The sequence below is a fragment of the Scardinius erythrophthalmus genome, assembly GCF_964197995.2.
Source record: "Scardinius erythrophthalmus genome assembly, chromosome: 17".
Classification (NCBI taxonomy): Eukaryota; Metazoa; Chordata; class Actinopteri; order Cypriniformes; family Leuciscidae; genus Scardinius; species Scardinius erythrophthalmus.
Genome location: NC_138237.1, coordinates 36,018,473 through 36,041,360, shown reverse-complemented (window position 1 = coordinate 36,041,360; position 22,888 = coordinate 36,018,473). Strand labels below are relative to the sequence as shown.

Here is a 22,888-nt window from a genome sequence, read left to right as displayed (position 1 = left end):
ACACTTTAAAACAACCTTCATTAATAAGTGATTGGCAAATATTATATGATGCTTAAAAGATCAGTAGTGGCGAATTTAATTATACATGTGAATATATTAAGTAAAGTTTCATAACATTTTTAGTATTTGAATGTACATTAATGATCAAGTTTGTAATCTGAGAAAAAAAAGCACAGCAATCATCATGTAAATTCAAACAGTAGAACATTTCAGCAGTCTTTCTCTTCTAATCCCTCATAATGCTTTATTCGATCTTTGTCAATGTCCTTTGGTTGCATCTCTCTGCCTCTTTAAAAGCACTTTAGTTTTCCATCAGAGTGAGTCAGAAGAGGAACTCCACTGAGGAACTCCAGCAAGACTTCACGCATAAAAGCTTCAGGATACGCACACAAGCCTCGCAACCACACCGGCTCCTTTTGCACACATAAATTATGGGATGTGCAACTAACACCAGTTGACAAGGGGACACTTGGATAGAGAGTGCGCGTAAAGCATGGCTTGGATACGCACATGTTTTTTCCTGTCTTGGTAAGTAGCAAAGTGTTTTTATCTGACTTCACACATGTTTTTTTTTATGCTTTGCTTATTCATGTATGAAAATGTTTACAGTGTTGGGCAGGTGTTGGCAAATCCACCGACTGAGACAAGGATTTATTTGGATAACATTACGCGCATTTTGGATAGGTTGTTAGATGGATATGACAACAGACTCCGACCTGGTTTTGGAGGTAAGCAACTGCAGGAATTACTTAACATATTAAAGTGTTACTTAATGTAGTTTATTAAATACATTTACTTTAATTTTCTCTGTAAATTATTCTGGACTTTGCATGCCAGACTTCCTCAAGTTCATCATCAGAAACTGCCTTACTGCTTTATAAGGTCATTATGTTTAAAATATTTATAATGAGTGAACTAAGGCGCATCTTTCTTTCTTTCTTTCTTTCTTTCTTTCTTTCTTTCTTTCTTTCTTTCTTTCTTTCTTTCTTTCTTTCTTTCTTTCTTTCTTTCTTTCTTTCTTTCTTTCTTTCTTTCTTTCTTTTCTTTCTTTTCTTTATTTCTATTACTTATTTCTATTTGAAAAACTATAGGTCCTGTCACAGAGGTTAAAACGGACATATTTGTCACCAGCTTTGGTCCTGTTTCTGATGTGGAAATGGTATGTGATTAAAAACAATTATATATGATACATGCAATCATGCATACAAACCTAAATCCTCTGTAATTGCATGTTTTCTATGTCCACTGCCTCTATTCATGTTGGCCTGGCTTCATTATTCTGACATTTGGGCAGGATGTCATTATAGAAGCTTAGGGATTTTAATCTGGATGACAATCCCTGACACTGAGGGTCCCGGCTCAGCTTTCTTTCCACTGTTACACACTACGCTATTTTCCTACAGTGTCCAAAGCCACCACGCTTGCCATGTGATGCACTGTGACAATCCGAAAGACAGTAAAGATAAATCTCTGCCAAGATTAGTGGGGAAAAAAAGATAAAAATACCATTCCTGATGGTGAATGTATACCAGCCTGATTCGTATACATACCCGATGACACTTTCCTGATGTGTTCACTCATACAAATGTATTGTGGGTTGCTGTTTATATATATAATATATATATAAAAAAAATCACATGCTCTGCACATGACAGTTTAGATTTCTGTTGATTTAAAACTGCAGTCATGGAAAACACATGTAAATATCTAAAAATATACTCTAAAAAGAATAATAATTTCTTAGGAATACACAATGGATGTGTTTTTTCGGCAAACATGGATTGATGACCGGCTGAAATTTGAGGGCCCCATTGAGATCCTGCGTCTCAACAACCTAATGGTCAGCAATATCTGGACACCGGACACTTTCTTCCGAAATGGCAAACGTTCTATTTCGCACAACATGACCACTCCCAACAAGCTGTTCCGCATCATGCAGAACGGAACTATTCTGTACACCATGAGGTAACCTGCGTGCCAGAACATTTGCTCTCCAAGTCAAAGATGGACTGCACACTTGCTCTTTAAAATTGCTGTAGAAATGTAATAACACATTCTTTTACCAGTCCACAACATTTTTTTATTAAACAACAACAGTGGATTCTATTACAGTATATGCCATGTACTGGTTAATTATTCGGGGGAAAAAAACTGTAATACAATGTATTCTTATTTGTTTATGCCGATAAAGTAAATAAATGTATTGTATACAAAGGATTTTCCTATATGAACTCAGACTTTTGAATACCACTGTATATAGGGTTTAACAAGGTCATCTGTTATTTCACACATATTAAAGGTAAAACTTTTCTTGTTTTCAGGTTAACCATCAATGCAGAGTGCCCCATGCGATTGATAAATTTCCCAATGGATGGACATTCATGCCCTTTGAAATTTGGCAGCTGTATGTATATTAAAATGTCACAAATTCCCTTTGAATGCTTTTATTGGTATGACTGACTTTAGTTTTGATTTGTGCCTATAATATAGATGCCTATCCAATGAGTGAGATTGTTTACACATGGAAGAAAGGACCATTATTTTCAGTGGAAGTTCCTCAAGAGAGTTCCAGTCTACTACAGTATGATCTCATTGGACAGACAGTGTCTAGTGAGAGGTTGAAGTCAAACACAGGTATGATCTTTGGGTCGTTTGATTTAGTGACAAATGACTGTTGTTTTCTGGTTTGCTGAGCACGAATGCCGAGAGCTTTCTTAATACCAACCTCTTGCCAACATATTTTTTTCAGTTGAAAAACTAAATGTTCTTTGTCCTGATTTAAATAAATCTTAAACATCTGTGTTGAATGTGACATTTGTTAAACAGGATTTTATATTCGTCTTTAATGTATTTCTACGCAATGTACAGTTTCTTGAACACTTGTTTAGGATTGCCTGTGCCACTAATGTTTTATGTCCATCTGTTGTAGGTGAATACATAGTCATGACGGTGTACTTCCACCTGCAAAGGAAAATGGGTTTCTTCTTGATCCAGACATACATCCCTTGCATTATGACTGTGATCCTAGCACAGGTCTCATTCTGGATTGACAAAGAGTCAGTACCTGCCAGAACTGTGTTTGGTAAGCATCTGTTTTTTGCTTCCTCACAAACTGTTTGTCTGTTGGGCTCACTGTGCAAGCACCAGTATGATAATACTAAATCCAAACAGTGTAAAAAGTGATATATTTATTAATAATAATAATTAATTCAGTGCTGAAAAGTATTCATTAAACAGACTATAGACCATTTAGACTATTTGACCTATTGTGTGTGCTATTTATTCTATGTTCATTGTTAACTTGTTAATGGTGACTCATTTTAAAATATAGCTGCTAGTAGCGATTAAGGGGTCAGATTATTTTAGATGATTGTAGATGATTTTAGTGATTTTAATGTGATTTCATTGCTTATAACCTTTGACCAATTTGTGGAGGTAGTGGGGTTGACAATGGCATACACAAAGTTTGGTGTCAATCCAGCAAAAACTTGAGATACAGCCTCAGATACAGTTTGGCATCATGCCATCAAACTTTTGATATGTAAAAAGTTAATATGTAAAACGATAACGGTTTTGTCTATCAACACAAAATCTATATCTTTTTGCTGGCATGGTCTGAAGATGATCTTAATTAAATTTGGTGAAAATCGGACCAATGGTTTGGGAAAGTAGGTTTTCAAAGAAATGCAAAACAGCCAACGTCCAAAATGGCCTATATGGAAAAACGATGTATCGTTTGACTTGGCATGCTGAAACTTAGTCGAACGAGACTTTTTGGCCAAACTGTTCAGAAGTTATAAGTAAAAAGAGCTATTTTTCATATCTCCTGACAACTAGCTGGCACTGTGCCAAAATGTGGGTCTCCTCAGGTCACAGTTGTCATAACACAAACCAAGATTGGTCTGAATATGCTAAAGCTTTGCTGAGATACAGCCTCACTATCATTTTGCCGTTATTTGAGAACGATGAGAAACTAAACTATTTGACTAATGATGAGAAATTATGTCATATGGTGTAATCAAATTGTCTTGAGCCAAGGAATCTGAGGGAAAAATTCTAGTCATTATGGTTCAAAAGTTATTAGCATAAATGTGAGTGCAAACTTGGACAGTTGGTGGCGCTAGAGGGATTGAGGTAGAGACTCCAAATTTGCTGTGGTAAATGTTTAGATTGTTCCCTATCCGTGTGCCAAATTTCCAAACTTTCCCTTAAGTGGTTCTATGGGCTGGATTTGACGGATTGCATGGTTGAAAAAGAGTAAGAACAATAAGAACACTAGGGATTACAATGGGTGCCTGCGGACTTTTGGTTCTTGGCCCCTAATTGACTGTGTGTTGAGTCACTTGAATGCCTTACAGAAGTAGCACTCTGAGTTGCCGCCCATTTAGAGTGTTCCAAATCAGTCACATGTCGCTACATTTAAGGTATGATGCTGTTTTAAAAGGCAGCAGCCTATAGGCAATAGAGGAAAAAGCAGCTCACTCAGTTTTGGAACAGTTTTGCCAGTGTTTGAATTTTAAGCACACCAGATACAAAACAAATTATTCTACACTGAAAAGTTACAGCACAATTTAAAGTGAAAATTGTAATTGTCATAACAAGGGTTTCTTTATAAACAAAAGGGTAGCACTTTATCTAAGGGTCAAATTCGCACTTCTAACTAATTGCTTATTAGCATGCATATTACTTGTATATTGGCTGTTTATTAGTACTTATAAAGCACATATTAATGCTTTCTGCAAGACCATATTTTACATATCTTAATCCTACCCAATACCTAAACTTAAATGCTACACAACTACAGTATTAATAAGCAGTAAATTAGGAGTTTATTGAGACAAAAGTTGTAGTTTGTGAATATGTGCTCCCCATACTAAAGTGTTACCACAAAAATAATCCAGATGAATTTGCTAGGCACTTGATGAGATGATGCACATTTTTTTTTTTTTATGTAGATCTCATTTCTGCTTCATTATCTTAATGCACTCTTCTTGGCAGCTGTTGGCAATGGTCCTAAATCACTTAACGTGCCTTGGCCCTTGTTCTGTGGTGGTGCAGTATAAAGAGCAAACATTTTGAGATCCTCTTCCTTGCCTTCCTCTGTTTGCTCTCTTTTTCATTTATAAAATAGAAACATGGGTACATGTGAAGATTACTCAAGTTTTCAGTTGTGTAGAAGAAGAGTATGGAAATATCTTGCATTAAACTTTACTGCACTCTAAATAGTGCTACTTAACCTTTAAAGACAGAGACAGCCACCCGTGGCTAAAAATATCTATTGTTTGTTCCTCTGAGCAGGAATGATTGTTGTATGTGTGGTTGAAACTATCATCTACTCAAACAATAAACATAGGTTTTGGTCTTTTGAACCACCAATTATTAGCATGTTTCTTTGGAAATTTAAACAAACGCAAAGTGAAAGTAGTTGTGTGCGTGCATATTTGTGTGCATGGAAACAAAACGATATGACAAAATGTTGTAATAAATGGCTATAACTTGCTTAAGGATGTTTACATGTAGACAAAAATGTATCTGGATGTCTAGAACATCAAAGTATAACTTTCTAAGAAAAGAAAAAAGAAAAATAATGAAAAAAAAACTCTGTTTGAGTTCACATAGTAAAAAAAAAACATTTTGCTGGAGATTTTCTTAATTTTGTTAAATTCATCAATTCTCAGAAAAATTAAATGTAAAATTGGGACTTTAAATGAGCTAAATTGAAACTTCAAATTATCCTGTTTAAAATGATATAAGGCACTCGATTCTGTCTGCTAGAATGGGTTAGAAAAACAAAGGAAAGTACAGGCGAGTCAAGTGCCCCAAAATGTTCTAGGTTCTAGGTCTTAAAATGTACTGTATTAACTTTTTCTTTTTCCTCATTGCTTTTTCAGCTGATTAATTGTGTTATTTAAGAATGAAGTACCTGTCTTTGTGGTCTCCCACTTGTGTTTCATTGGAGCTATTAGAATGAGTTTTTTGGCAATTCGGAGTGTATCAGTCTATAACTGAAGGTTTTCTCTTTATGAACACATCAGCATTTGAATTTTCAGTGTCAAAATGTGTCTTGGTAGGGACACCAGAAACGTATACATTGAGATATTAAAGATGATTTGCCTGTCAGTCAGTGAAGTTGCCAGGTGCATTTCAGCTTTAGTTGCCTGTAATTGGGATATGTTCTTCTTTTGCTGATAAAGTCACAACTTCAGTATAAAAATGGCTTGCTCTGAGTGAGGTGTTAATTACACCATGTCAGTAGATTACAAGCAAACATCGGCTCATGTGGAGAAGTGAGTAACCTACAGCATGTTTCTCAGTTCTGAGGTGAGAGTGTTATGCCTGTGAAAATAGATGTGACAGAAAACTTAAAACAGTGTAAAAAAGAAAAGGAGTGAGAGTTTCTGACAAATGACTTGCTGTAGAGAGTAGAGATGAATAGGTAGAGGCACTCACTGTCCATTTCTATTGTAGTTGCTCTACATCTCAATCTTTTACCACTAAGAGCTGAAATAACCCAAAGCATTTGGTTCAGAGGTGTAATTGACTGAGGTTCATTTGGACCAGCTTTTTGCCGTTAAAAGCATTCTTTTGCCCCTAAGGCAATTAGTGTTTGTTCCTTTGCTTTCTTTCTCTTTCTCTACTACATTTTTATTCATGCTCAGGACACATTAAACATGTTCTCGTGTACAAAAGCTCTGTCTAAATATCAAACTTTGATTTGAAACTGAAGTTGAACATTCAATGATATTTTTAATAAGATTGTGAAGATAAAAGCTTAAATTATATTTATTTGTGGAAGATATCAATTTGGTAGGGCCAGGAAGTTGTAAATGAAGCTATGTGTGATATTTAATACAGTAGTTATGAGTGTAAGTTATGAGTTCTGAGTTTGTCAATTGACCTATTTAAGTACATTGCTCTTAAACATAAAGTTTAAAAGTTTAATTGTCCCTTCTGTAAGAAATCATACTGGGCTGTCCTCATAGCAGATACTCTCTCTCTCTCTCTCTCTCTCTCTCTCTCTCTCTCTCTCTCTCTCTCTCTCTCTCTCTCTCTCTCTCTCTCTCTCTGTCTCTCTCTCTCTCTGTCTCTCTCTCTCTCTCTCTCTCTCTCTTTTATCAGCAACACCTTTGGTTTTAAAGTAACCTGTTTTGAGAAAGCGGGGTAAAGTGTGGTGAAAATGCAAAAAGTAAAGATTGTTTTACAGATGAGAGATGTCTGTAAGATTGTCCTTTATTGATGGTAGCGAGCGTGACATTGACTTTTTAAACATAATCATAGCAAATAGAAAGTAAAGTGACAGCATATGAATTGGCATGTCATCATGCTCTTGATAGAGAATAATAGAAGTTGCAACCCAGACTCATTGGAAATACATGCCTCTACCTATTTTTTTTCTTATTTATTTATTTATTTGTGGAAATTCCAAAATAATACTTTTATTCATCTAGGACGCATTAAATTGATCAAAAGTAACAGTGAAGCCATTTATATTGTTACAAAAGATTTCCATTGAATAAAAACTTTCTATTCATCAAAGAATCCTGAAAAAAGTATCACCATTTCCACAAAAATGTTAAGCAGCAAAAAAACTGTTTTCAACATTAATAGCAATAATACAAAATGTTACCCGAGCACCAAATCAGCATATTAGAATGATTTTTGAAGGATCATGTGTCACGTGACACTAAAGACTGGAGTAATGATGCTGAAAATTTGTCATCTCAGGAATAGACTACATTTTAACAGCTGAACTCAAAGATCTAAGACTTTTTCTATGTAAACAAAAGGTCTATTTCTCTCAAATATTGTTCACAAATCTGTCTAAATCTGTGTTAGTGAGCACTTCTCCTTTGCCTAGGTAATCCATCCACCTCACAGGTGTGGCATATCAAGATGCTGATTAGACAGCATGATTATTGCACAGGTGTGCCTTAGGCTGGCCACAATAAAAGACCACTCTAAAATATGCAGTTTTACTGTATTGGGGTGTGGGGATATTTGAGAGAAATAGGCCTTTTGTGTACATAGAAAAGTATTAGATCTTTGAGTTCAGCTCATGAAAAATTGGGGCAAAAACAAAAGTGTTGCGTTTATAATTTTGTTCAGTGTCCTCTTCTTGGTGAATGCAATGAGTGTTTGCAAGTTTGTGGCTCTGTGTCCTTGATTATTCACTGGGGAAATGTAGACAATGAAATAAGGCGGACCATGCTGAAACTGGATGGTGTAACCAATGTTTCCCTACAGCACTCTTAGGTAACTATGGTCGTAAATTCCATTGAACTCTATTGGTAACGACAGAACTTCTGACCATAGTTGCTTTTGGGAAACTCACTCCTAGACAGTTTGTAGAACCCAGCGAGAAACATTCGTCAGAAGCTGCTATGCTGTCGAACATCTCACCAGAGATGCAAGCCGATCTCCGACTGCACCTTGACCTGCAGGATCAACTGTCAGCAACCAGCCCCAGTAGGGTCCTCGCCAAACGTCACACTCAGCACACGCCAACCATAGAGAGCAAAGAGTCTATAATAGCATAAGACACAGGCAGAACACAATCGTCTCATGGGCCTGCTGGAGGTTTGGGAAGTGCACTCATATTGATTGACACATAAATTGTCTAGAGATGCTAGCGTTATGCCTGGCTCTCAGGAGATTCCTTCTCTACCTATAGACCTTATGTAGCCCCGCCCCTTTTCAGCGCTGCGCTCGTTGTCTTTTGACTTCCAGTCTGTATTTCCACAGTGATCTTGCGTATTTATGAATGAACGGCTCGTTTTAAAATCTTCCCGGTCTACTCACATTTGTTATGACATCGGCTTTAAACATTACAATCCTCATGATAACTTTTGTTAACTTTAATTAAATCCACTTCAAAAGCTAATTACTCCTGGACAGCAATGCCATAGAAATATACAGAGTGACTGCAAAAACAGAAGTTCAAAGACAATATTCTAAAGATGGTGGCACCCTCGTTTCTCTGGCGCATTAGGTCTACATGGCTGTCATGTGTTGGTCAGGACAGACAATACATTGGTGGTATCTTACCTGAATCGTCAGCGAGGGTTGGACTCTCGGCCCCTGTGCAGGCTTTGTTCGTTGGGGCGATTCATGTCCTAGGACATCTGAACCTGGGGGCGGATTTACTCTTGAGGCAGGGGCTGAGGCTCAAAGAATAGAGGTTGCATCCCATTGGTGGTGAGCATGATATTCGGCAGAGATTCGGTTGAGTGGATACTGTTTCTATAGTGTAATTAAATTAATAGCAGTTGAGTTGTTGAAAGAAATCTGTAATCTAGCCTGCTATGGGGATAACTCAATAATTGCAATAATCTTAACAACATCAAAAACATAATTAATTATAGCTCCATTTATACTTATTTGTAGAATAGTATTGCCATTCTATAAATATATTTATAAAGACCCATTGAGACCTATAATGGATTATGAGAACAGTTATTGTTAATTTATATGATTTGTATTATTTAGTAATGAATTTCCTTTTTTAATGTGCATGCTCATAATCCATTATACCCTGATTTATAAGTATTAATTAGTCAGTTGTATGGTTCCATGAATTTATTTATAAAGATGCAACCTGCATTTCTATATTGTTATTATATTATAGTTACAATGACATTTTAGTAATTCTGATTTATTTCTGTCAAATAAGTGAATATATTGTAATTAATAGTGTTGTGTTCTTATAAATACTTATTGTGAATGATAATACAGTTACTAACCTCACAGTTCACAATTTGTAAGGTACAATTTTAGTAAAGTATAACTACTATAAGCAATACCATGAATATGGCTGAGGAGATTTTAGATTTTAGATTTTAGATTTTAACAGCGTGTCAAAATTACCATTCATGGCCTCTAATGCAAATGATAACTAATTGGTACAGCAAACAAGTTTCTCTGTTTCTCTGTTTTTTTTTATTATTTTTTTTTTATTTTTTTATATATATATGTATATATTTGATCATTTATAAATCAGTGTATAATGAAAATGTATAATGTGAATTGAAAAAGCAAATGCATGACTTGTAAGCAATTATAAAAATAGCATAAATGTAACTGTAACTGTTCTTATAATGCGGTATAGGTCTTAATTAGTCTTTATAAATCTATTTATATATTAGTAATACTTAATACCATATAAATGGGGCTTTATAGAAAGTGTTACCAAAATATCTAAAACAATAGAAGGTTTATAGTTCCCAAACATTAAGAAAAAAGAACTGAATGAAATATAGAAAGGCCATTCTTTGCTCATAAAATAAAAATCCCTTGTTTTTGGGTTCCAATTCTATATTTTATTAAATGAAACAACACTTCTCAAACTGATGCTCAGATGTAAAATAAAACATTGCAAAGCTTGTTAAATAGTGTTATCTGTCATCTTTTAGACAAATCACTTTGAATCTGAAAGGCTTTTCAGTCCTTACTGAACTAATGGTTACTTATCCTGGAGCTATTCCATGGGAGTTCATGCAGAGCTCTGAGTAAATGACCTATTCAATAGAGCCAGCACGCACCAGCAGACCATGGGTCTCTATAAGCCATTATGAAATAACAGTATACTTCTCCCCACCCCCTTGTTTTCCCATCAGCCCCTTTATGTTGGTTAAAGGACAAGACCTGAAACATAGGAAAATGCTCTTCGTCCATACTAGCATTTTTAGCATTTTCAAGTTCCTTGTCCACTCTGAAATGCCAGAAAATGCTTAATTCATCTTACTGTGCATGCGTAAAATGTATAAAATTCACTAAGATGAAACACAGACCAGACATAATCAAGTTATCATGCTTTTTCTGGCACAACACTGTGCAAGTAAACACATATCTATGGGTACAATACGTGATTAAACATTCAACAATTTCAATTACCTACTGTCTCAGTGTAGACGGATTATTGTAGACAGCTAAATACACGAAACCATGACATTTCTCATGTTGGACTCATGGCGTTGTTAAATCACAGGAACATTACAACGTATGAAACCACTTTTGTACTGCAGATTTCATACTCATTTTAGCATAGTTAAAATCCATGCTTTACATACGCTCAAACAACATTGTGGTCTGTCATAAAACCATGATGTTTGCAACATTCTTATAACAAGATTTTTGTAACTACAAGAAAAGGTTCTATATAGAACTTTAAAGGGTTCAGTCAGGTGCTTAGAACCTTTTAGGGGTTCCCATAATGGAATTATTTTATGGATTTAGCTTTAATTAACAGGGGGTTTTTTTCTAAGAATGATATCATGATAACATGGAAGCTTGTTTCCCGCCACAGATAAAAAAAGGTAATTGCTACATTTATCTCACAATTCTGACTTTTTTTTTTTTTCTTACAATTGCAAGTTTACATCTCGCAATTCTGACTTTTTATCTTTGGATTGCGTGATATAAAGTCACAATTGTGTGTTATAAAGTCAACTTTTTTTCTCAGAATTGCATGTTTATATCTCACAATTCTGACTTTACAATAAGCATATAAAGTACGAATTTTTAGATATAAACTCGCAATTCTGAGAAATAAAGTCTGTCTTTTTTTTCTTAGAATTGGACATTATAACTCGCAATTGCGAGTTGATATCTCACAATTCTGAGAAAAGATGTCAGAATTGTGAAATAGAAACTCGCAAATTCGTGTTATAAAGTCAGAATTGCGAGTTTATATCTTGCAATTTTGACTTTATAACATGCAATTGTACATTTATATCTCACAATTCTGATTTTATAACACGCAATTGTGACTTTATATCTCAGAATTGCGAGATGTAAACTCGCAATTATGAGATAATTATCTTTTAAACTGTGGCGGAAACAAGCTACCATGAGAACCCTGTCCAAAAATCATGTCTGGTGTGTTTTGGTTTTACAAACTGTGAATGACTAATTGGCCCTTCTTTAAATGATAGTAACACTTAAACATCCATATGGAAGAAAATAAATAAATAAATAAATACTTCAAGTGTATGCCCTTACATTTGTTTAGCTTTTGACTGTATCATTAGCCAAATGAAAAGTGTTTACATAAAATGCTCCTAGAAAATGTTCATGTTTTCCAAATAAAATTTCACAGCTCAGATTGCAGTAAATAATGAAGAATTTTTATTTTTGAATGAGCTATTCATTAAATCACTGTTTTTACTACTGTTCAGGATTAGGTTGAGCTGATGCTGTTTAGCAAAACTTAATCTGGAAACTGAAAACAAAACAGAGATCCTTATCAAGCTAACTGTTTTTTTTTGTGTGTGTGTGTGTGTGTGTGTGTGTGTGTGTGTCTGTTTTCTGGGGGGGATTTTCATGTATTCTCGACAGGCATCACCACAGTGCTAACCATGACCACGCTGAGCATTAGCGCCCGCCATTCGTTACCAAAGGTCTCCTATGCCACCGCCATGGACTGGTTCATCGCTGTCTGCTTCGCATTTGTCTTTTCTGCCCTGATCGAGTTTGCTGCTGTCAACTATTTCTCCACCTTGCAGGCCAATAAGGAACTTCGGCGGGCCAACATGGCCTGTGCTGCGGCCACAGCAGCGGCCAGAAGTGATGGAGAAGTTTCGGTAATTCTTATCTACATCTTTGTTTCTCCAGTCATTCCACCCTCTCTTCTCTCTGCCTTTCATGGCTCACTCTCGTTTTAGCTGATAACAAGCACACTAGACGAAAGGAGACAGCCAGTGGTCTCCCTAGCCCCTAGCCCTAGCTGTTGCAGATTATATAATCAGTTCAATGTAGCAAAACATCCAAGCAAATGCATGCCAGACTCAAAGCGAGGGGATCTATCCTCTGTGTCTTGATCGCTGTAGGGGTAGACACAATGGCTCAGTACGCCTGCCCTGAGTGAGTAAATTGACATGTGAAGTCACAGTCAGATTTCCATTTCATGTCATTGATGTCACAGACATGATGACAAAGTATGTGGCTCAGTTTTGTTTGGTACACATTCAGAATTGTAGAAGTGCTTAAGTTCGCTTAACCTTGATCAGCTCAACAGCAGATTATATTGGCTTCTATGCAGTGTTGAAGCTCTAGACAAGAATATTTAACCCTAATATACTGTAGTTAGCTCATGACAGAAGTGTCCCATACAAGTGTATTGTACAAAAGTGCTAGCTTGTGCTATTGCAAGATATTGGCTTTTTTCAACAGGCTTTCTGAATACTCCCCTGTCTGCCATTAATAGGACAACCTGTAGACTTGCCACAAACACACCCCATTGGTTGAGCCAATCTGTCTATGCTGTCCTGGTTGGTATGCCTTAAATGTTTTGATAGCACAGAGTCACACTGTTCACACTTTTAGGCTGGGGATCAACCTACAAATAGCATTTTACATTGATATTTCTGCTAAGTGTCTCATTTTAGTCTTATTTCATATTTCTGCAACAGAGTCACACGAACGCACACGTCATGTAGCCATGCACTGAAGACCAACGGCCAAGGTCTGGATTTTTGTTACATAATACATTCAATTTCATATCATATACCCCCAAAACACTTGGAGTATATAGCACACGTCACATAGGATCATTCTGCGATATGCATCTTTTTTTTTATTCTCCTTTTTTGGTCCATTAAAGAAAAAAGGGTATACGCCCTATATATATATATATATATATATATTCCAAAATCAGTTACCAGTGAACCTCAATGTAGGGTGGACACCTGTGAACCATCTATTCATGAGTTTTAAACATGAATAACCTGTGAAGGTGCACCTTAATGTAAAATGAACACATGTGAAACATTTATTTATGAATTATAAATATTAATAACCTGTGAAAGTGAGCCTTAATGTTAAGTGGACACACAAATAATTTATTTATTAATTAATATTACACATACAGAAGAGATGGAATGAAAAGATGAAATGTATTTTATTTTTGATGCACTATATCAGTTCAACTCTAAATTTGAGAAAAAAAAAAAAAAAAAAAAAGATTAAACTTCTTTTACGGCACACTGGAACATTACTGACTTTTTTTTTACTCATGAAAAGTGGCTTATAAGCAAACTCACAATAAACAATTTAGAGACATTTTTCAAATCAGTTGTGTTTTTTTTTTTTTTTTTTTTATGATACGGCAGACCAAATACAATAACCTTGGATTTATCATTATTAAATTTCAGAAAGTTTTATGTAACCAAATTCTGATGTCAGAAATAAAGGCGTTTAATGAGTCAAGAGAAAGAACAGAAGCAGAGATGTAAATTCGCAGGTCATCAGAATACAAGTAAATATTCAAAAGTAAAGGTCCAAGAACAGAGCTTTGAGGGACACCTTGAGAGAGAAAACAGGTGGAAGTTTTGAAGTTTTGAAGTTATGGACAGCAATGAATATGTGTCTATTAGTGAGATAGGATGTAAACCAAGAAAGAGCGCTGCCCATGATGCCTGTACCTGAAAGATGAGCGATAAGTATGTGATGTCAAAAGCTGCTGTTAAATCAAGCATGCGAACAGTAAGATAGGAGAAGGTCATTGGTAATGTTTACCAGTGCAGTTTCAGTCCTATGGCCTGATTGAAAACCAGATTGATAGGGATCAAGAAGATTGTTAGCAGAAAGATGAGATTGTAGCTGAGAGGGAACAACTTTTTTCTAGCAATTTAGAATGAAAGGTAGATTGGATATAGGTCTGATATTATTCATAGCAGAAGAATCTAGTACTGATTTCTTCAAAATAGCAGCAGCAGTTTTAATGATAGAGGGACAGACCCAGAGGAAATAGAGCAGTTGGTCAGGTGAGCAATAGAAGATGAGATTACAGATAGGCAGCCTTTAAGAAGTGAGAAGTGAAGTAACACTGCGATTACACATAAAGTATAAACACTTTAAAAAACATATTTTTTGACAACATATGCAATGTCACCTCAGTTAGCTTACCCGAAAAATCAGTAAACACGATGTGAGATTAAAAATTTGCTTCAGTCCTGACAGCGTGACTTCTCATGAAAAGCGGCTTTATCGGATGCTCACTAGGGCCAACTACAGGCTTTGGTGATGTGAATCTTTTTTTATTTCCAAAATGTATCAGTGTATAACAAACAATGCAAAACAAGATACAAATTCTAACATGTAATTTACAGGAACTTTCACATATCTTCCACATTATAATATGTAATGTGCAGTGTATTAATATAATATTGTCACTTCTAGTTTTGTGTTCTAGAGAATCTTGTTTTGATTTTACTGTATTCTGTTGTATTTGTGTTCATTTCCTTGTTTTGTTCCTGTTTGATTTGGTTTCTAAGTCCTTGTTTGTTTCTATAGTAACTGATTTGGTTCAACCTATCTTGTTTTGTTGCTCATTTAGTCTTGTGTATTTATAGCCCTGAGTTTTATCTTTGGTTGTCAGAATTCGTCTTCATGTGGATGGATTGTTCCCCTGTATTTTCCCTCAGTTCACTGCCTTTCACAAACAAACAACTGTTACAAATATGCACAATATTACATGCATTATTTTTTATTAGTAATATTAGTAGGATATACTTTTTAATGCTCTTTCAGCTTCACATCACTAAAGCATGTGTGTTCTGGCATGTGACAGGAGCCACTTTACATGAGAAGTAGTCACGCTGTTAGGACTGTTCCATCGTGCTCTGAAGTAACATTTTTATCTCATACTGTGTTTCTGATTTGACAGGTAAGATAACTAAGGTGACATTGCAGACTATGTTTTCCAAGTGTTATGTGTAATTGTTGTGTTACTTCAATGTATTAGTACCATACAAATAACCACAATGGCGCTCCCGCTAACAGTTCTGTATTGCTCTGTTGAAAGACATTATCTAACTTTCTATATAAATTAAAGTTATTATTATTATTATTATTATATAAATGTTCTGTAATGTGTATTCAGTAATTGATTACAAAACAGTTAAATTAGATCAAATTAGATTGTCTTTATTTAGCTTGTATTTATGAAATGTTTTTGCCTTATAGATGTGATACTTGATTATCGTTTGGTGGAAGACTTGATTGTTTCTCTGAATTGTTTAAGTCATGCTTAGTAATTTTCCAATGTGCTGTAGAAATAAATTGTAATCTTTTTAGTTTAAAGTTTACATTTCTGTTTAGTTTATCAACACTACCCACACTAGAAAAAAACTCTTTTCACACTCTTTTCTGTTTGTTCATTAATAATTAATAATGCTTCACATGTGTCCACTTTAAGGTTCACTTTCACATGTTACAAACGTTTATTACTCATGAATAAATGGTTCAAAGGTGTCCACTTTACATTAAGGTTCACTTTCACATGTTATTCATGTTTATAACTCATGAATAGATGGTTCACAGGTGTTTACCCTACATTAAGTTTCGCAGGTAACTAATATTGGAACTACATTTTTCATTGTTATCTCAAGTTATGGCTGTGTTCACAATACAGATTGATACTTTCATTTTGATAAACAAGATTTTATACATTACTGTGGATAGGCATCATGAACTATTTGAAGAGTATCATGAGTAAGATACAGAGTAGCTTTTGGTAAGCAACATAGTAAGAAAAGTGTCACGAATCGTGAGATATTAAGGAGAAAACTACAAATACAATATCATTCAGTCTCACTATATTAGTCTGTTATTGCTGCATCATGAAATAAATCAGGAATATGGTTTTACGTGAAAGAAGTATGAATAAATATATTAATTAAGCATTTATAACATGTGAGTTACTGTTTTTATTCATGCAATTATAACTGCTTATCAACGACTTATAATGTAATATGTAAATAAGTTATTAGTCATTAATGAGCACCTTTATAAACCCTTACAAAGGAAACCTTGATGTAAAGAGTTACTATTTATTCTTGTATTCCAGTTTAAAAACTCTTGAGGTAGACTTCCTGAAAAGTGGAAACACTGTGGCTTTTTAAAACAGACAAAACTTCTTCTTGTTCAACCAATGGCAGGCGCTTGGGGTAAGAATACCTCATAACTGGAAAGGAATGTAAATGGGATGCGGCAGGGGAAGGAGCAGTCGGTGTGTTTGAGAAAACAGTCACTAATTTTGCAATTCTTTTTGGTAACGCTACTGAGAAATAACACACTTCCCCTAAATCTGAAATATACATATTTGACGGCTCTTTTGGAGTACAGTGCACATTTGTAGAATACATATAGAGAACCAGGCATATTATACAATTGTGTGAATGTCCCATTGCCTTGGATATTTAGCCTGAGTTAGCTGCTGCCTGTTGCGCTGTCAAAAATAGCTGCGGTATTATGGCAGCTTGAGCCAGGTGCTCCCTGGGCGATTTCACATTGCAGCAGGGGCGACACAGTGATCTGCAGCTGACACTCACAGCTTGGAAACCTGTTCAGTGATGGAACCGAGTCAAAGCCGTTTTCAATGCCAAAACTTTCGCAAGCCAGAAAGGGCTAGGGCGCTGCAAATAAAAAGCCATAAATAACCTTGTTCGCTCAAAGCAAAGACTGATTTAAACTCATTTTACAGATATCATTAATTGTCACCTGCCTGGAGAATTGAATGATTATGACCTGAAAATTACATCATCACAAAAAAAATAAAAATCTATGTGTCATACAACAGTTCTTTACGGAGACAGTAATTGGTAACATTGGCGAGTTAGCTTCCAGGATTTTGTTTTGTTTAAAGATAAAATAACACAATAAAATAAAATAAGAGTTCAGGCTTAGATCAGGATGTTAGTAGATACTGAGAATGTAGTCGATTTGGATGAAACAAATAAATTTAGGGTCAAAGGCAATTTCCAATGTATATTAAATTGGAAAATGCAAATTTTTAATACATCCTTATTATTAATTTCACAGTATAAATCACGCAACTATACAACACTAATCAGCACAAGTCAACACTTCTGCAATGAAACTTACAGTTTTGTTGAAATTTTATTTTCAACAAAATCAAAATAAATATGAATGACGGGGTGAATCTTATTCTTCTTTAAATAAATAAACAAACAAATATATATATATACCATTTTAGCCTTTATTTAGATAGGACGGTATTGATAGTAGACATGAATCGGAGAGAACAACAAGCCAGGATTTGAACTTGAGCATCCCGAAGTGCATTAACATCAGTGTGCTGCTTGCAAAGCTAAACTGTTTATGCAAGGTTTTCATTCTGTTTTATGGACTTTTAGTTTGTTTCACCTTGTTTTCATGTGCTCTGTTCCTGTTCCTGTAGTTGCTGATTGTTTTCATCACCTTTTTCTAGTTGAGTTGCTCATTATCTGGTTACTCTTGTGTATTTATTCCCCTTAGTTTCTTCAGTTCTTTTTCAGTTATTGTCTTAGTTACACTAGGCTGTTTTGTTGTGCTTTATCCCCTGACTACTCCTGATTTCTGTGTCCTGTTTATTATCTTGAATGAATAAGCTGCACTTACTAGATCCTGTCTCAACTACTCCCTGCCACAACGTGGCAGAATAACCGATCCAACAAATAGATCTAGCTGCGACATTCCCCAGCTGTCATCACATGGGACTTCCTCTTATTCGTGAGTTTGCTAATTTCTCCTAGTTTAATGATGTCAGTCTGAAGACTATCTTTTGGGTCGGCATGCAGAATATCCAGTAGATGGATTTGCTGGAGATGGGGGATCTGACTTGGAGGGAGTACATCCTCAACTGTTTGGAGTCTGCCCAACCGGTGGTGATGGGTTCCTCAGACTCAGAGCCAGATACCACACCCGCCATGGACCCAGAGCCCATCTAGCCCTTTAACACACCCACTGCAAACACAAAGCTAGAGCCTACCGCAGACACAGATTGTTTTGGATTAATTGTTTGGAGTTAGATCCCGCCTATTCCTCCACCCTTGACATGGAGTTGCTCGCTAAGAGCTCAGTTAATTGAATGGACTCGCTGGTTCTGCCCAGTCTCCTGTTTCCCTCATTGCTCCTGGTCCCTCCCAGCCTCCAGTCTCCTTTGTCGCTCCTGGTCGCATCCAGCCTCAAGACTCCTCTGTCGCCACCAGTCTCGCTACCAGTCTCACTCCCTCCTCCTCTCACAACACATTCAGTACCTTGGCCACACCTCCACTGGTTCCCTTCAACCCCTCTGTTCCTTCTTAAGTTGCTCCACCCAGCTACTTGGATCCACATTGTGCATTTAGGTCTCCAGCTTCACCCTGGTGTGTCGATCCCCTAATTTCACCTCGATCCTCCGAGTCCCGGACTCCACCTCAGCTCTCTGACCCATCAGTTCCACCTTGGATCCACGCTCCCTCAGTTCCACCATGTTCCACCATCCCTCTGGCTTCGCCGGGCTCCCACGTCCTTCTGGCTCTGCCTTGTTCCATTGTCATTCTGGTTTTGCCTCAGACTTCCGGGTCTCCGGTTACCCCTTAACCCTCCACCCCTTTGGCTCCACTGGGCCCCTCCTTCCGTCTGGTTCCAACATTTTCCACAGTCCCCTAGGCTCTATCCTGGCCTTCTTAGTCTCCTGGGCTCCACCTTGGTCTCTCCCACTTATAGCTCCACCTCAGTCAGTCGGACTGCTGGCTCCATCATGGCTCCTTCCTCCATCGCTTCCACGTGGCCCTTCGCCCTAATGGCTCTGCTCTGGGTTGCTTCCTGGCTCATCCCTCTGTCGTCTCCTCCCTGGCTCCTCCCTCTAGCGCCTGCTCCTTGGTCATTCCCTCTGCCTTCCTCATTTCCCCCCATCGACACTTCCCCCTGCCTCTCTGCCAAACTTTCGGTTTCTGTTTCTCCCTCTCCATTCACTTATGTGTAGTTTCTGTTTATGGCACGAGGATGCGCCTTCTGGGAGGGGAGGAGTAATCTTAGGTTTTCATGTGTTCTCTTCCTGTTTCCTTTATTCCCCATGTTTCCAACTAGGCTGTTTGGTTGTGTTTTATCATCCTTCATTGTCGCTGTAATTAAACATAGACTATTAATAATAATGATTATTATAAACCATAATACCACAATTATTATAGTTTAATTAGCTCATATGTAGAAAGTTAGATAATGTTTTTATGGAACAGTTTAACATTTTTAAGGAACACTGAATATGGAATAAGGAACACTTAATACAGGGTTTCTCAAACTCGGTCCTGGAGGGCCACTGTCCTGCACAGTTTAGCTCCAACCCTGATCAAACACACCTAGCTGTGAGTTTTCATGGACTTTCAGTTTGTTTTAATTTTTCATGTGTCTTCTTTGTTCAGATTCCGGCCACTTGTTTGTCTCTTTGGTTACCGTTATCATTAGTTCATATGTGTCAGTTGTGTGTGATCAGTTATCCTTGTTTGTGTTCCTTCTTAAGTTGTTCCTCACCGTTCATGTTTACACGCTGTTTCATATGTTGGCTGAGAATTATAATAAATCTTCTGTCACTGAATCATCGTCTTCATCTTCCTTGGAACCTTAGCGTTACAACAGTATTAAGTAGGTACAACTAGTTTGTTTCATTGGAGGAAAGAAAAAAACACTGTAATATAATTTTCTATAGTATCACATTACACTAGCTGCACTGTTTTTGATTGTCATTGCATTTGTCCAAACTTACAAATTTAAAAAGTGTCCACTGTGTCACCAGTCAAATAGTTTGATAACTGTTTGCCTGTTCTTATGTCACGAATGAATCTCTCTGTGTCTAGAATCCTCTAGATCCTGGAGGTGTGTTGAAGAAAAGGCTGAACTCCCTCTCCCAAAGAGATGCTCCTGACAGGTTCTCCAGGCCACCTCAGTGTGATTTCCATCAGCATGGTTCCACTTTCCCTGCCAACAAAATGCTGATAGAAACTAGTATTATTGACAAGTACTCACGCATCCTCTTTCCTCTGTCCTTTGGGGCCTTCAACTTGGTCTACTGGATTGTCTATCTCACCAAAGACACTATGGAGTCCAGGTATGGATCTGCTCTGTTTGGTAGACCTTGCCTTTTCATTCTTCTAAAGAATTTGAAGAATTATTCGTGGGGAAAAATGTAAGTGGGGTGGGCTTTGACAGGAAGTTCACAAAATTACTTGAAAAGACTATTTTAAATGTAAATTTGGTTTGCTGCGTAGTTATCATTTCACAAATATACCTTGTATAATAATAATCATTATTATTTTTATTACATTTATCAAATTGATTTATTTATCTTTTAATTGTCGGAGTGGATAGCCTCATAGACAGTGCTTCGAGATAATAACAAAAAAAAAATGAAATGCTAAAAAAAAACAAAAACATATACAATGTTTTCCAGAGGAACTTTTATTCCTGGACAATGTCAGGACAATCATCCACCTCAAATAAGAGAAGTCAAACTCTATATAAAATAGCTGATTAGAGAGCTTGGAAGCAGGGAAGAAAATATTCACTGGTTGAAAATTGTTAAAAACAGCTTTTACTATGCATACAAATGCAAATTCGAACCAATTATAAAGAATACATTAAATGCTTGCCATCTCCGAGAAAGACAGGGAGAAATATCATGCAGCCTATAATAACTTATAAGGTTTAAAACATCTAAATAGACATATCAAGTATCTAGTAGAAAATGTGTATGATTCAGTATCTCAGTTGATATTACTCTTAATAGAGAAATGGCCTCTGAGAGACGATCAGAGACAGCAACACGACTGCGACTATTTGATTTGCGATCGTGTTGTGCTTATTTCATACATTCGTGTATCCTATCATACAACGCTTAAATCATTTTAAGACATATCAAATTGTAGAAAATGTGTATGATGTAGTTTTTTAGTCGTCATTACTCTTGTCAAGTTATGATTTCTGAGAGACACATCTTTTGTAACGAGTTGTCTGGGGTTCAAAACTGGCCAATGTACAACTTTTAGAAAACCAAGCAAAATAGCTACAGCAAAGCCGTGGCTGAACTGTATGTCAGAATCAGGACTCATTTGGTTGCTTTTTGTTTTGTAATTTCACTGAAAGAAGAACAGGTCACAGACTGCGTAGAGTCTGCGTCTGAGTGCTGTCTGCTGGTCTAAAGAACAGTGCCATTCTCGATTAATGTCTCCACTATCAGGGTTTGCTTCTAACTAAAAGGAAGCATAATGCTTAATGTAACTTAAATGATTTTTTAATAGTGTACACTCACTATTATGAGATGGAACCTGCATACTGGCTCAGACAGAAAAAGGGCGGGAGTATGTATTGAGGAGTTCCTCCCAAATCCAAAAAGAGCATTTAGTTAGACTATGTTGCAAAAAACATACCCATCTCATTCTGAAATGTTTGACCCACATTTACAAAGTACTGTCCACATATACACATCAGTGGGGCCTATTGAGTCTTCAGGAACATGGTAGTGGACTCTTTTCACATAATGTGATGATGCATTTCCACAGTTATTAACATCATAAATCTTCTTTTTTTTTTTTTTTTTTAATATTACATTGTCAATCAGTTACAGAAAACTATTTAATGCTGCTGTGTGAGTGTTACTAAAATGGCCAAAAAAAATTGGTTCTGTTTAGTTTCACTGTGTTTTGGTTTCGTTTTCCCTGTTTTGCCTGAATTCTGTTGACTACAGGTCCATTAGTTACTGATTACATTCACCTGTTGTTCAATGAGTTTCTTCATTCTCTTTGTATATTTAAGTTTAAGTTAACTCTTTTCATTGTTCCGTGTCATCAATGTCTTTACAAGGTTGTTTTATTTTTTTTCCCTGTGTTATCTCCTGTGTATTCCTGCTTTGGATTTTTGAATTAAAGGGCCCTATGCAGTGCCGTATTTTTCACAAAAAAGTAGTTTTTTGCTAGTTTCAGCCTGACGCAGTTATCATTTTCTCGTCCTGTGCCACGTTATTTAAATAGCAAATGCATTTGCGCCCATGGGCTGCAACAAGTTGTATTCAGGTGCATTGTTGGCGCGTTACTATTTTGAGGCAACTGAAATAGACTGCGCCACTGACCAACTGAAA

General features: G+C 36.4%; 1 protein-coding gene across 1 annotated transcript in view; it reads left to right on the top strand.

Annotated features, from left to right (window-relative positions):
* The first annotated feature begins 303 nt into the window (after nucleotides 1–303).
* The window catches only part of gabra6b (gamma-aminobutyric acid type A receptor subunit alpha6b), a 33,429-nt gene continuing 10,844 nt past the window's right edge, over nucleotides 304–22,888 (top strand). Inside the window, exons 1-9 of the mRNA XM_081390259.1 lie at nucleotides 304–528; nucleotides 610–728; nucleotides 1,092–1,159; nucleotides 1,745–1,965; nucleotides 2,322–2,404; nucleotides 2,491–2,634; nucleotides 2,930–3,082; nucleotides 12,334–12,578; nucleotides 20,613–20,863. Coding sequence (XP_081246385.1) covers nucleotides 494–528; nucleotides 610–728; nucleotides 1,092–1,159; nucleotides 1,745–1,965; nucleotides 2,322–2,404; nucleotides 2,491–2,634; nucleotides 2,930–3,082; nucleotides 12,334–12,578; nucleotides 20,613–20,863 — 1,319 coding nt within the window. The 5' untranslated portion in view covers nucleotides 304–493. The remainder of the gene's footprint in view (nucleotides 529–609; nucleotides 729–1,091; nucleotides 1,160–1,744; nucleotides 1,966–2,321; nucleotides 2,405–2,490; nucleotides 2,635–2,929; nucleotides 3,083–12,333; nucleotides 12,579–20,612; nucleotides 20,864–22,888) is intronic.